Source organism: Polypterus senegalus, chromosome 18 (assembly GCF_016835505.1).
Source record: "Polypterus senegalus isolate Bchr_013 chromosome 18, ASM1683550v1, whole genome shotgun sequence".
NCBI lineage: Eukaryota > Metazoa > Chordata > Cladistia > Polypteriformes > Polypteridae > Polypterus > Polypterus senegalus.
This window is the reverse complement of record NC_053171.1, coordinates 63,004,190-63,016,467: the sequence shown is the minus strand read 5'-3', so window position 1 is coordinate 63,016,467 and position 12,278 is coordinate 63,004,190. Positions and strand designations below refer to the sequence as shown.

At 43.4% G+C, this 12,278-nt stretch overlaps 1 protein-coding gene across 1 annotated transcript; it reads left to right on the top strand.

Moving 5' to 3' along the window:
* The first annotated feature begins 1,005 nt into the window (after window positions 1–1,005).
* On the top strand, window positions 1,006–1,548 carry LOC120518411 (transmembrane protein 249-like). The gene has a single exon (XM_039741195.1). The coding sequence runs from the start codon at window positions 1,006–1,008 to the stop codon at window positions 1,546–1,548; it is 543 nt and encodes a 180-aa protein (XP_039597129.1).
* The last annotated feature ends 10,730 nt before the right edge of the window (window positions 1,549–12,278 follow it).

Here is a 12,278-nt window from a genome sequence, read left to right as displayed (position 1 = left end):
TGTTTTATATAACCCGATCTGTGGTCAGAGTTTTGTTTTGTAATTTAAACCATTTAAACCGGACAGCACGCGACGGGTCCAGCTTTGACCGAAAGGGCACGCCAGTGTTCAACATTTGCAATAACTCTGTAACAAAAATTAAGACATTTGGGAACTTTCTTTTTTTTTTAGTTACGGCACATTACTACAAGATTTCACAATTATGAGCCAAAAAGGGGATACCTGAGGGGTTTTCATGGGTTGTGAACAAAGCAACGAAATGCAGTTTAAAAAGTCAATTGACCTTAAGGACACAGGGATTTTTTTTTAAGTTGTTGCTTTTTTTCGGTGTTCGTCAACTGCAGTAAATATAGTCAAAGTCTCAACGTTTCATGCCGAATATACAAAACGTTTAGTGCGTTTTATCGGATTTCAAACACAAAATTAACCCCAAGACGTTTTGTGGGTTGAGCCGTACAAGGCAGAGCACTTTCAAAACGGGCCACACTGCAGCTGTATAAATTTAGCTATTAAAAAATAAAAAGCTGCGTAAACACGAAGTGAGTATTTGACACACTTACCTAGAAACAAGAGGGGCAAACACAGTTGTTTAAGTTTGACAAGCCAAAGACGGGCCCCTGTTGGACAATACTGGTCTCACAACTCCACGTGCTCCCGCGTACTGACGTGAGGATGTGTGTGACTTCAGCGTGCGCGCGCACGACACTTTCCCGCTCCGTCACGGAGGACCTGCGCATGCGCAATGATGTGACTCGTCTATTCCAGGTAATAAGAATGCCGCAGAAAGTACCCGTTAGATTTGTACTTTGGCTCTGGAGGAGCGCGGCTCATTGCAGTTCCTCGTTTACTAGACGTGGGAAACTCGAGGAAGAAGGACACATTTTTATTTATTTATTTTTTTAAATGATTCTACTTTCTTTACCTGAAGCGTGAACAAAACTCCTAATGGCAGGCACACAAATCGCCAATTATTTTCAAGCGGGGGAACTGAAACTAAACAGCAGAATGCGTCTCAACCGCTACCACCCGTTCAGGTGCGAAACAACGGGCGTGTTAGTCATGGAATACAGACACAATTCTCTTCGCTTTTCTTTAATCATGTATATCCTGACGTTTGTGTTCGCGGGGATGTACTTGGACAGGCCCATCTTTGCCTTTCTCGAAAACGTCACGTACTTCATCATCCTCTTCTACTTAAGCTCGTGGCTTATGCTGAACGCTTTGATCAGAAGGAGGCTTGTGATCGACCACAACTCCAGTACTTACTTGTTCTACAGGAACAATCGGCTCATCTACCAAGGCCCCCTGAATCGCATTTTTATCCGCTTGCATAAAGAGCAAGTGGGTCAAGACAACATTTACAGGTTGATCATCGACGGCTACAAGATCGATTACAGACATCTGTGTGCCCTGAGTCGAAAATGTGAGGTTTTGGATATTTTAGGAAGAAAGATGGCTGTCAGGCTGAATATCAATTATTTTTATCTGAATGACGTGTCTACCAAACATCTCATTCGGCAGTGGCCCAAATCCTACGAGGAGGATTAGGCATGAGTATAGAAATCTAGAAGGTGGGTGGAACAGCGCAACAGGAGCATTAGATCCCAAAGTGTGCTTTTGGGAGATTTGGTTAACAACTAAGGACGATGATTTGTTTGTCCCGAAACAAAATGCAGTCCAACGAGTTAACTGCATTGCGATTTTTATGTCTTAACTATAAAAATACCATCCAAATGATCGATTTGGCAACACCATTTTCACGTACGATACAAAGGCGTATTGCATTTTAATGAATGTCCGTAGATCACGTGGCGTAACTAAAAGCTGCTCCTAGTGTATTACATTCATATTCATTTAAAGTGCACAGAATAGTCATCACAAATCAGAATGTGATCAAATGAACAACCCGCGTAAAAAGACGAGGCAAGGGGTGTAAGCAGTTGAGGCAAAAGGCCTCCCACTTCTAAACATTTAAGTGTGCTGATGGCAAGTAAAAGTGATTAACCAAAATGGTGAGTAGTAGATATTCCTGAAAAAAGTGGTCTTATGTTAAGTGTTCTAAGTAATAAGTTTGTGTTGCATTCCATTATTCTTCTGATACTCCTGACCAATAAAGTCATCAAAACTTGCAGGTATTTGCAAAATATAATTTGGAGATTATTGATTTATGGACAGGGTGGCACGGTGGCGCAGTGGGTAATGCTGCTGCCTCACAAGAGACCCAGGGCCTCCTTGCGTGGAGTTTGCATGTTCTCCCCATGTCTGTGTGGGTTTCCTCCCACAGTCCAAAGACATACAGGTTAGGTGCATTGGCAATCCTAAATTGTCCCTAGTGCAGTGCTTGGGTGTGTGTGCCTTGCGGTAGGCTGGCGCCCTGCTCGGGGTTTGTTTCCTACTTTGCGCCCTGTGTTGGCTCCAGCAGAACCCCGTGACTCTGTACTTAGGATATAGCGGGTTGGATAATGGATGGATGGATGGATGGGTTTAAATTTAAATGCAATACACTCGGAGCAGCCAGCAAAATGTGATACATTTGCTTTGTTTTTGTGACATGCACTCTTAGACGTGAATTAAAATGCAATATGGTTTTGCATTGCATTTTAAAACTTTTAACAAAATTGTGTGCCATAGTGAAAACCAGTTGATCATTTGGCTGATGTGTTTTTATTTATGACTTGATCAAACTGTGCCAAATTTAAATTCATCCAGTGCATGTGTATTGCATTGCAGCATAGTTATCATGTTGAATTGCACTTATTATAGCCTGAATAATCTCCCATAAACAACACTTGCTCTTCATATCTTTGGGTTTCATTCAAGTGTGGGTTATCTTATCCAATCATATTGGTTTTAGTCTTTTACAAGTATTATACTTCCTGAGGTCCCTCTCATTTTTAATATTTTAACCACTGAGGGATTTCATTGTTAAAGTTTTTAAGGCGCTGCTCACCCTCTCTCAAATCAAATCCAGGTTCAACCCAGGCGTGGTGAAATTGTGCATTCTTTTGTCAAGAACAGACACCTTCCTTTAAAGTAAAACTTTTGCACTAAACGTGCAATTGATAACACTGGTCTGCAAAAAATAATAATATTTAGCCCCCGTCAAAAGGTTTAGGTGTTCTTTATAGATTTGAGGGGGCCGAGTCCAAATCTGGCAACAGAAATGTTCAGTCATATCCAGTTTTTTGGAGGTGAAGGTTCAATATTAAAAGTGACACTTTATATAAAAATGTTTTTAAAATACATTTTTTGGAGTAAAATGATAAAGTACACATTTTAATTTTAAATAAAATTATTACTCGGGTGGCGCAGTGGTAGCACTGCTGCCTCGCAGTTAGGAGACCCGGGTTCGCTTCTTGGGTCCTCCCTTTGTGGAGTTTGCATGTTCTCCCTGTGTCTGCGTGGGTTTCTTTCCTCCAGGCGCTCCAGTTTCCAATCCAAAGACATGCAGGTTAGGTGGATTGGCGATTCTAAATTGGCCCTAGTGTGTGCTGGGTGTGTTTGTGTGTGTCCTGCGATGGGTTGGTACCCTGCTCAGGATTGGTTCCTGCCTTGTGCCCTGTGTTGGCTGGGATTGGCTCCAGCAGACCTCCGTGACCCTGTAGTTTGGATATAGCGGGCTGGATAATCGATGGATGGATTATTACTTAAAAAACTGGTCACTTGGTGTTTTTTTTCCCTCTTGTAATCTTCTGAAGGTACTTCACAGGTGGATGTCTGCTGCACTTTCCATCTCCTTTTGAGCACTGACCTGGTGAAACCTCCCTCCATGTTCACCAGAGACTGTTGCCACATTATTAAAGAAAAAATCCACATGAGCATGTAAGAAATGGATTTTTAAAGACATGTTGCACCCTGGTGCTGGGTAGGAAGAGAGAAGCTCATCAGTTAGTTCCTCGTAGTTTTCTATTTTTGCATTCCCAAGAAAATTGTGGCACACTTTTTCTTTTCCTTTTTCTTTCAATAAAGGAATGGTGTGTATTCATTTACAGTTTTCTTACTGGTTACCTGGTCAAGACAATGGATAGATCAAGTTGACCTTGCAGATTTCTGTAGAAAACATTTAAGCAACTTTCACTGTTCTGGACAGTAAAAAGACATGTTTGTAACCGTCTAAATATAAATTCCTGGTTGTTTTAAAATACACATGGAGTGAAAAAAATGTGAAGCAAATACTTAATTTAGGGTTGCAGTTTTTCAGTTCAAAATATACTATAATAATCTGAGCATGAAAAATGCTTATGCCATAAAGCAAATGTATTTTATTACAAAAAATAACAATTTTCTAATCAAAACACTGTTTTTAACTAAGTCTGATATTTCCCAAGGACAGTTTGTGATTGAGAAATTCCAATTTCAGAGATGGATTCAGCATTCCTAAATCTTTTAAGTACATCCATTTTTATGCAGGGAAGGATTTTGATGCAGACCATCAGTGTGCTTTTGAAAGGCATCTTGCAGATGCATCCAGGACACTTCTTCAAATCAAATTACATTTTATTTGTCACATACAAATTATACATGCTGCAAAATGTATAGTGAAATGCTTATTTGTCTAAGTCCAATGACTGTACCTTTAGGAAAAAAAATGAAAAATAACTAACAACATGATTTTTTAAATATCAAAATCATTAATAAAGCTTTAAATATGTGATAAGAGCTACATAAATAATGTAATATAATGACAGCTAACATTAGGACACCATGCAGATCTAGACACTTTTCCTTGTTCAAGATGCAGGCAGCGTCAAGGGTTACCAGAACACAGCAGAGACAAGGCCGTAGTTGACATGGCTGGTATCACTGATCATTTTCTTTACCCTGGTCCATCATCACTCGATGCAGAGGTCCTCTTTCAGTTCAGGACTGCACACCCAGTGATGTGTTCAGCTGACTACACCACTCTCTCTAGTGGCTAGTGATCCTCCTGCATGCTGGTCCCAATCCAGGTATGAACATTTCCTGTTGGGATACTTTCAGTGGTGGGTGTGTAGGTTTTTTTAGTAATTGAGAGGTCAGCCTGAAATCCCTGAGGCGGCAAAGACAATTGTGCTTTCTTTCCCAAGGTGTCATTGTGCTTGGACATAAGTTATGTCCTCTGTGATGTGCAAACCAAGGTATCTGAAATTGTCCACTGTCGCCATCTCAGTATTGTTCATACTGAGAGAGTGGTAGTGCCCCTTTTTTTTTCTTTTTTCATAATCAGCTCTTTTGTCTTACTGACATTTAGGAGTACACTGTTGTCCTGACACCAGTGTGACAGATTCTTCACTTCATCCAGGTAGGCCTGCTTCTTCTTCTTCTTTCGGCTAGGCCTGCTAATTTTTTTTTAAATATTAGGCTTACCACAGCTGTGTCATTAGCCTACTTGACGATGATGTTAGCATCCTGTGCAGCCGTGTGGTGGTATCTGTAAAGGGTGTACAGCAGAGACTCGGAACACAGCCCTGTGGAGTTCCTGTGTTGAAAGAGATAATGAAGTATGGCATCCCACTTGAACCACCAGGGTGGTGCACAGACATAGGTCCTTGAACTTGGTGATGAGCTTAGAGAAGTCAGTGATGTTAACTGGGGACATCGAGTCTTTTGTGTATGTTAGCATCATATACCCTTGCCAAAGGCAATGTAGCCAGGGTCGATCAGATCCCAGCTTGTGTCCCAGCAGTACTAACCCAGTGATCACCCCTCCTCATTCTTAGCCACCCAAGTAACCTTTGTGCCAAACAGGGTGAAAGCTCTGCAGAGTGATCAACTGGCAAAATCCCTGTACCCTACTTTGATATGCTCACAGCAAGCCTTCCAGCTCCACCAGCTCCTGGTACCTTGCCCACTTCTGCTCATTTACCTACTCAATGTATTCCTCCCAGGAATCTTTCAGGCCAATAAGGATGACCTCTGCTTTGATGACACTGAAGTAAGGACTACACCTGGCATCAGTGAAGTGTAATAAAAAGTGAGGTGTGCCATATTCCGTTTCTAACACAGACCTTAAGCACCTTTTCAAATCTGAATATCACTCTTTGCTTTACACCTATTGATAAGTGTGGAGAATTGAGATATTTAGATGAAAACTAGGCACAAAGAGATAATAATAATAATTATATTTTTATAGAATTTTTCTCACAACTCAAAAGAGCTTTATTCAGAGTGAGTGTGGAGCCACTTCAACCACCACTCATGGGTAGCATCCACCTGAATGATGCGATAGCAGCCATTTTTTGTGCCACTACGCTCACCACATATTAGTAGGTAGTGAAGTGGTGAGAGAGATAGCCAATTAGAGAGGCCATGAAGGGCAAATTAGAAAGGACATCAAGACACACCCTGCTCTTTACGAAGGCTGCCCATGGATCTTTTATGACCACAGAGAGTCAGGACCTCAGTTTTACATCTCATCTGAAGGATAGCGAGATGTTTACAGCACGGTGTCCCCATCATTCAGGCCACAGAATAAGTACCCCCTTCAGCAGCAACCTAAGCTTTTCCTAGATAGTCTCCCATCCAAGCACTGGCCAGGCCCAAACATGATTAGCTTCAGGTGGATGACCTGTTCTGAAATGTATGTGATATTAGAATTTAGAAACTATCCTTCTAGAAATAGAACCCTTGTATATATTTGATTTCTGTAAGCAGTCATAGAGTTGCCTAAAGATTTCTCGTGTCCTGGGTTGGCACCAGAATAAATGTAGTAGTGAGGAAATGGCTGTACTGAGGGCGAAGAGGATGGTATATATTATTAATTTAATGCTACATGTGCAGGTTACAGTTAAATTCTTACTTATTTTTACTAATGTACATGCAACATGTCACCACATGACAATACGATTGCAATACAAATAAAACCCACAGTGTGCTCAACTCACAACAAATATGCCTGAAAGTGCATACACAACAGATCAGAGGGAAAGAACTTTAGTGCAGCACTTCAGTGCTGGCACTTTTCATCTACAAGGTCAAGCAGCAGTTGTATTGCTCAAACACACTTCCCACATTTGCAGAAAACCTAAAACACATCACTGTATATACTGTGCCTTCAGATAGATAGATAGATACTTTCAGTTCAACAATCATATAAAATCTAAAAAAATAAATATACAAATTCCATAATGACTTTTCAATAGTTTAGCCTTCCACTGCATAAAGCTAACATGGCTACTAAAATAATGTTGTAAATCTAGTTTTGGCCTGATATTTAGCTATCAGAACACTAAACAGTTCATAAAATAAACTGTCGAAGCTAAAGTGAACCACAGAGCTATGTTGAAACATGCATATGCTACAACAGATTTTAAACCGTTGTTGTCTCTGGCAGTCTTGTAAAAATCATAGTGTCTTACTTTCTAATAAAACTGACACATTTCAAGTTTTTTGTCATTTTGTTAAACAAAAACAGGCATTTAAAGGCATGCATAAATATACAAATGTGTTATAAGAATTGGTGTTCAGGGGGGCAAACGTGTCTGAATGGGGACCAATGTCCCCCATGGCACTGACTGTGGTTCTAGTGTGTGTGGGCAGTGTGGCAAAGTGCTGAAGGCTTTGGACTAGTGTTGGATTGGTATTACAGTTTTAAGTTTGGTATCGATACCAGCTTTCAGGCCTCATTACCAGTACCAAAATGGTTCAGAAGCAAATAACGGATCATTCCAAAACCTCCCCATCCTACTCCAGCCATCCTCGTGCACCGCACCATTGTGCAGCACTACGCACTGCTCCCCTCTTTAAAGCAGTGAAGTTCTGATCATGTTGAAGCAAATGGGCCAGTGCCACTGTGTAGTCCTGATTATGATGAAGCAATGGAGGGATGAGTTTCCCTGTGAGGCAATAACTTGTGAAGTTCAGATTGTGTCGAAGTGGGAGGTAGAGTCCACCGTGAAGTCTCAGTTGCATCCAAGCCTACAAAATGGATGCCTTTCCACATTTGCACTAACCAGTTCTAAGAGAAGGGGGAGGGGGACAGGGAGAAGAGCTGATGTTAAATTCTAATAACGAAAATCCTAAAATGCTGCTACCATACCATTTTGAAATTTGGGTTTTTCTGTATATCCACACAACCCTACTTTGGACTTTAAAATCTGAGATTGTGGGTTCATATCCTGCTACTGGCACTGTGTAACCATGAGCAAGTCACTTCACCTTCTTGTGCTCCAACTGAACAAAAAAATAAACAAAAACAAAAGAAAGGTAACAAATTCTATCTGAAATGTTGTAGTTTGCCTTGGCTAAAGGTGTCAGCCAAATAAATAAATCCATAAATAATAGTGTGTTGGTCTTGTAGTTTGTGCTATTCACAGTTATTTCGATAACTTGGTATACAAAAAATGTAGATACTCTAATGCTCTTATAAAATACTCTTCTAATGACATCTGGGTCTCATGCACAGCTGTATTGGTTTTTAAATTGAATTGAAATTAATTATGCTTTGCCATGCCTTTGAGCCCAGTGCTGCTAGGGTAGGCTTCAGCCTCTGCCACCTTGAACTCGGAAGTGTCAATTACTAATAAAGAAATTGACTGAAATTAAAATGAAAAGTGTTAAAAATACTTTTTTTTCCTTTTCTCGGTGGGTGCTCCAATGTGTGCACAGACAAATCTGCTGGGTGCATTTACAACGTTCAAAATAAGACATCTTTTATTGATAGTATTGTTTGCAGATAATTTTATAAAATCTTAATGATTTGAATACACAGAAAATTTAAAAAAAAACATCTGATTATAATTTTTTTTCTTTGTTTTTGTTGGTACAGGGGGAAACACCACTGCCATGCCTGACTTGCTTCGATTCCCAGGAGAAGTTGCTTTTATATGGAGTCCTTCACTTTCTAACTGCTCCATCTAGAATTCTTGTTAGGTCAGTAGACATCTGGAAATCATCCCACCCTGGACATAAAAATGGATATCCCTTGCGATGGAATGACCTCCCATCCAGGTATGGTTACTTTTCTTGTGATTCTCTAAAGCTCAAGTTCAGTTCTGGAGGGCGGCAGTGGCAGCCAGCTGCTTAACTAGAAGTCAGTCATTTTCTTAAAAGAGATACCTTTTATGATTATTTGAACATAATAATAATTAACTCCATTTGTACTTTTGTAGACCATGGGGAGCCACTTCAATCACCACCAATGTGTAGCATCCATCTGGATGATGTGATGGCAGTCATTCTTGCACCAGTACGTTCACTTATCACACATTAGCTATTACATGGTGAAGAGGTGAAAAGAAGCCAGTTAGAGACAGGGGACCAGAATGAACAAGGCTGTGATGGGCAATTTAGCCAGGATATTGGGAAACCCAGTACACTTTTTGAAAGATGCCCCGGGATCCTTCAGGGCCTCAGTTGGCAACAATTTCTACAGCATAGCACCCCGTGACTGCATTATGAAATTGGGATGCACATACAGAACACAGGGTAAAAGCACCCCAGTAGCCTCATCAATACTTCTTACAGCAGCAACACAAGCCTTTCCTTAGAGGGTCTGTCACTCAAGTACTGGTGAGGCCCAAGCATGTTTAGCTTCACATGGATTACCGGTCCTGAAGTGCAGGTAGTATGGTTGCTGCCAAATATCTCTTGTGATCTGGGATTAGAATAAGGTCATCATCGCTTATCTAAACCTGGAAAATGGCTGATGAAACTTTAAGGAGGTACATCACCATAACACACAGGTGTAAATCGGAGCAGGTTAGACGATTAGCTGCTGGTGCCTCTGCCATTTGTACCCCATTGGCCAATTAAAGGCAGGTGAAGAAAACAAAAAGTAAATAACAACCATGACTGAGCGGTTTAAGGCTTGAAGCAGCAGTCACATGCTGGGAATCTTATAAAAACAAATGAATGAAAAGTGAAGCTTGAGGAGTGGGGGCTGATTTGTTTTGAACATTTTTTTTTGTAAAACTTGAGTTATTTGTATGGAATGTTATTTGATTTCAATAAAATTATATATATAAAAAAATGAAGCTTGAGCTCAATTAGGAAACTGAGTAGAGAAAAAAACAGAGGCACTGTATTCTTACAGGACCTAACTATTGCACCCTGTGCTCTAATTTAAAAATTGGTTTTGGATGCTGGTTGACCAAATAGAAGCCCTCATCCTAACGTTAGGCTAAAGAGTGCATCATCTAGTAGTTCAAAAAATGCCAGCAACTTGTGGAGGACTGCCGGCTTCCCATTCCGGTCCTCACCCCCAGGCCGCCAGGAGGAGCTCTCCCGACAGCAGGATTGTGCCCCGAGGTCCAGCAGGGACTTATGGACTTTGTAGTGTTTATACACAGCCCTGCTGGATACCTTGGGGACCACCAGGAGTCGCTGTGGGGGGGGCTTATGGGCTCTGTGGTGCCGTACGACCCGGGAGTGCGTCACGGTTACGTGACAGGAAGAAATGTCGTGCTCCCGGGTTGAAGTGGTGGATTGATTGCCCTGACCCGGAAGGAATAAGGAACTGTGGACTGCTGGGACAGGAACACCTCCGGGTCAGGGGCTATAAATGGATGAAGGCTCAGTCCAGACGCTGAGCTGTGCTGGGAGGTAGAGGAGCAAAGTGTCTGGGCGAGGAGGAGTGATTATTGTGTTGAAATTGGTTTAATATTTATTAGTGTGGAAGGTGCTTGGTGCACTGTGAACCATAATAAAAAGTCTTGGACTTTTACCTGGTGTCTGGAGTTGTACCTGAGGGTTCAAGGGAGCACTAGTGCCCCCTACTGCCACACTGGCGTAGTCGGCAGGATTCTCTGGTCGTCTGTTGGCAGGGGACCTGCATTAAAAATACATTTTGTGTAGGCAAACAACTCTAGGTGGATTCCCCATCTTTTCACGGACGTGCAAACACCACCCTCTACTGAAAACGCTACGGCGGCGAGCGTCAGTCCAATTTGGAGAACGATGGGCAAGAAGACCGGGAAAAAGAAGGTCAGTCCCAGCGGGCTGCAGGGCCTGACGGACGCCGAAATGACCTGGACCTACCTGACCGGGAGCGAGGAAGACAGATCGCTAATTCGGGCCGAGCAAGCCCCAGTAGCGAATAACTCGGGACATGGACAGCGGTCGAGCGCATCGGACTCCCTAGACAGTCAGGGGGTTCCGCCATCCGCTACAAGGGTAGCTGCAGGTAAAACGCCCGACGTTTCAGGTTATTTTTTATCCTGTTTTGCAGACGCCCGCCGAGAGAATCGCATCAGCGTCTCGGATGACTGCCTCATGCTTCGGCAAAATGGCCACGACTCCCAGAAGGCAGGCGAGGACGCGAGATGGCTAGCGACGGCTCCCTACGAGGACAACAGACTTGTCACCCGCGTGCATGCCGGGAAGGTGACGGTAACCCGGAGTCCTCCGACGAGGCCGGTGGTCCCCTGACGGGTCCGAGCCTCCTGGAAGGGGAGGGGAAGGCGACCAAAGCAACGCCGAAACAAGCTGCAACTGTCAAGGAGGGACGAGTTGTGGCTGAAGGGTCTGCAGTCGTGAAGGAAAAGGCAGATCTCAGCCGGCTTGTAGTAGCCAGCCGTCCCCCCTGTGGACTCCAAGTCCCAAGAGCCTTTGCGCGACCCAGCTGAACACGTGCCAGGAGGGGACGTGCTCATTGGTTCCCGGCTGGAGGGTAAGCGAAACGCGGAAGCGCAAACAACTCCGGCCGTAAACATTAACTATCTGGACTTAAGGTATTCCTCGAGCCCCTAAGCCATTTCTTACAGGAATATAGTGACCTGAGAGAACGAGTGGAGGAACTGGGAGCAACGGCGCAGCACCAGTGAAGGCACTGATGGACTTCGTGCAGCGGCTGGGCCGGGAAGCTCCAGAGATGATCGATGCGGGAGTGCAGGTGAGTCCCTCCCGTGTCGTAGAATATAAGGGGACACAGTGCGATCTGACTCCGCCGTGGATAAGTAGCGGGTATCAAAGCACCGTGTGCCCGACGACAGAGAGGGGCACAATGTCCGACCGGTTGGTAAAAGGAGTAAACGGTCCGGGGCATGCATGTGACGTGGCCGTCCGGAGCCGTACAAGCCCCCAGGTCCCAACCGGTCGTATATGCGGGGTAGTGCCAGTGATAGGAGCACCGGGGGAAGTGCCACTCGTGCCGGTGCAGCTGAATGGTGCTGTTCATCGGGGCGATACGGTGCTAATGACGACGCCTCCTAATAACCGCAGGACAACTGGTGTGCAAACAGCAAAGAGGCTCTCTCTTTTCCATAGAGAGCCTCAAGCTGAGCACAAGCCCCAGATGAAGCAGGAGATCCCCAAAATAAAGCGTGGGTCTCCTGACATATCAGAGAGAAGGCTAGAGGGCA

Coding starts and splice junctions, on each gene's coding strand:
- LOC120518411 (XM_039741195.1), top strand. CDS start 1,006: ATGCGTCTCAACCGCTACCACCCGTTCAGGTGCGAAACAACGGGCGTG.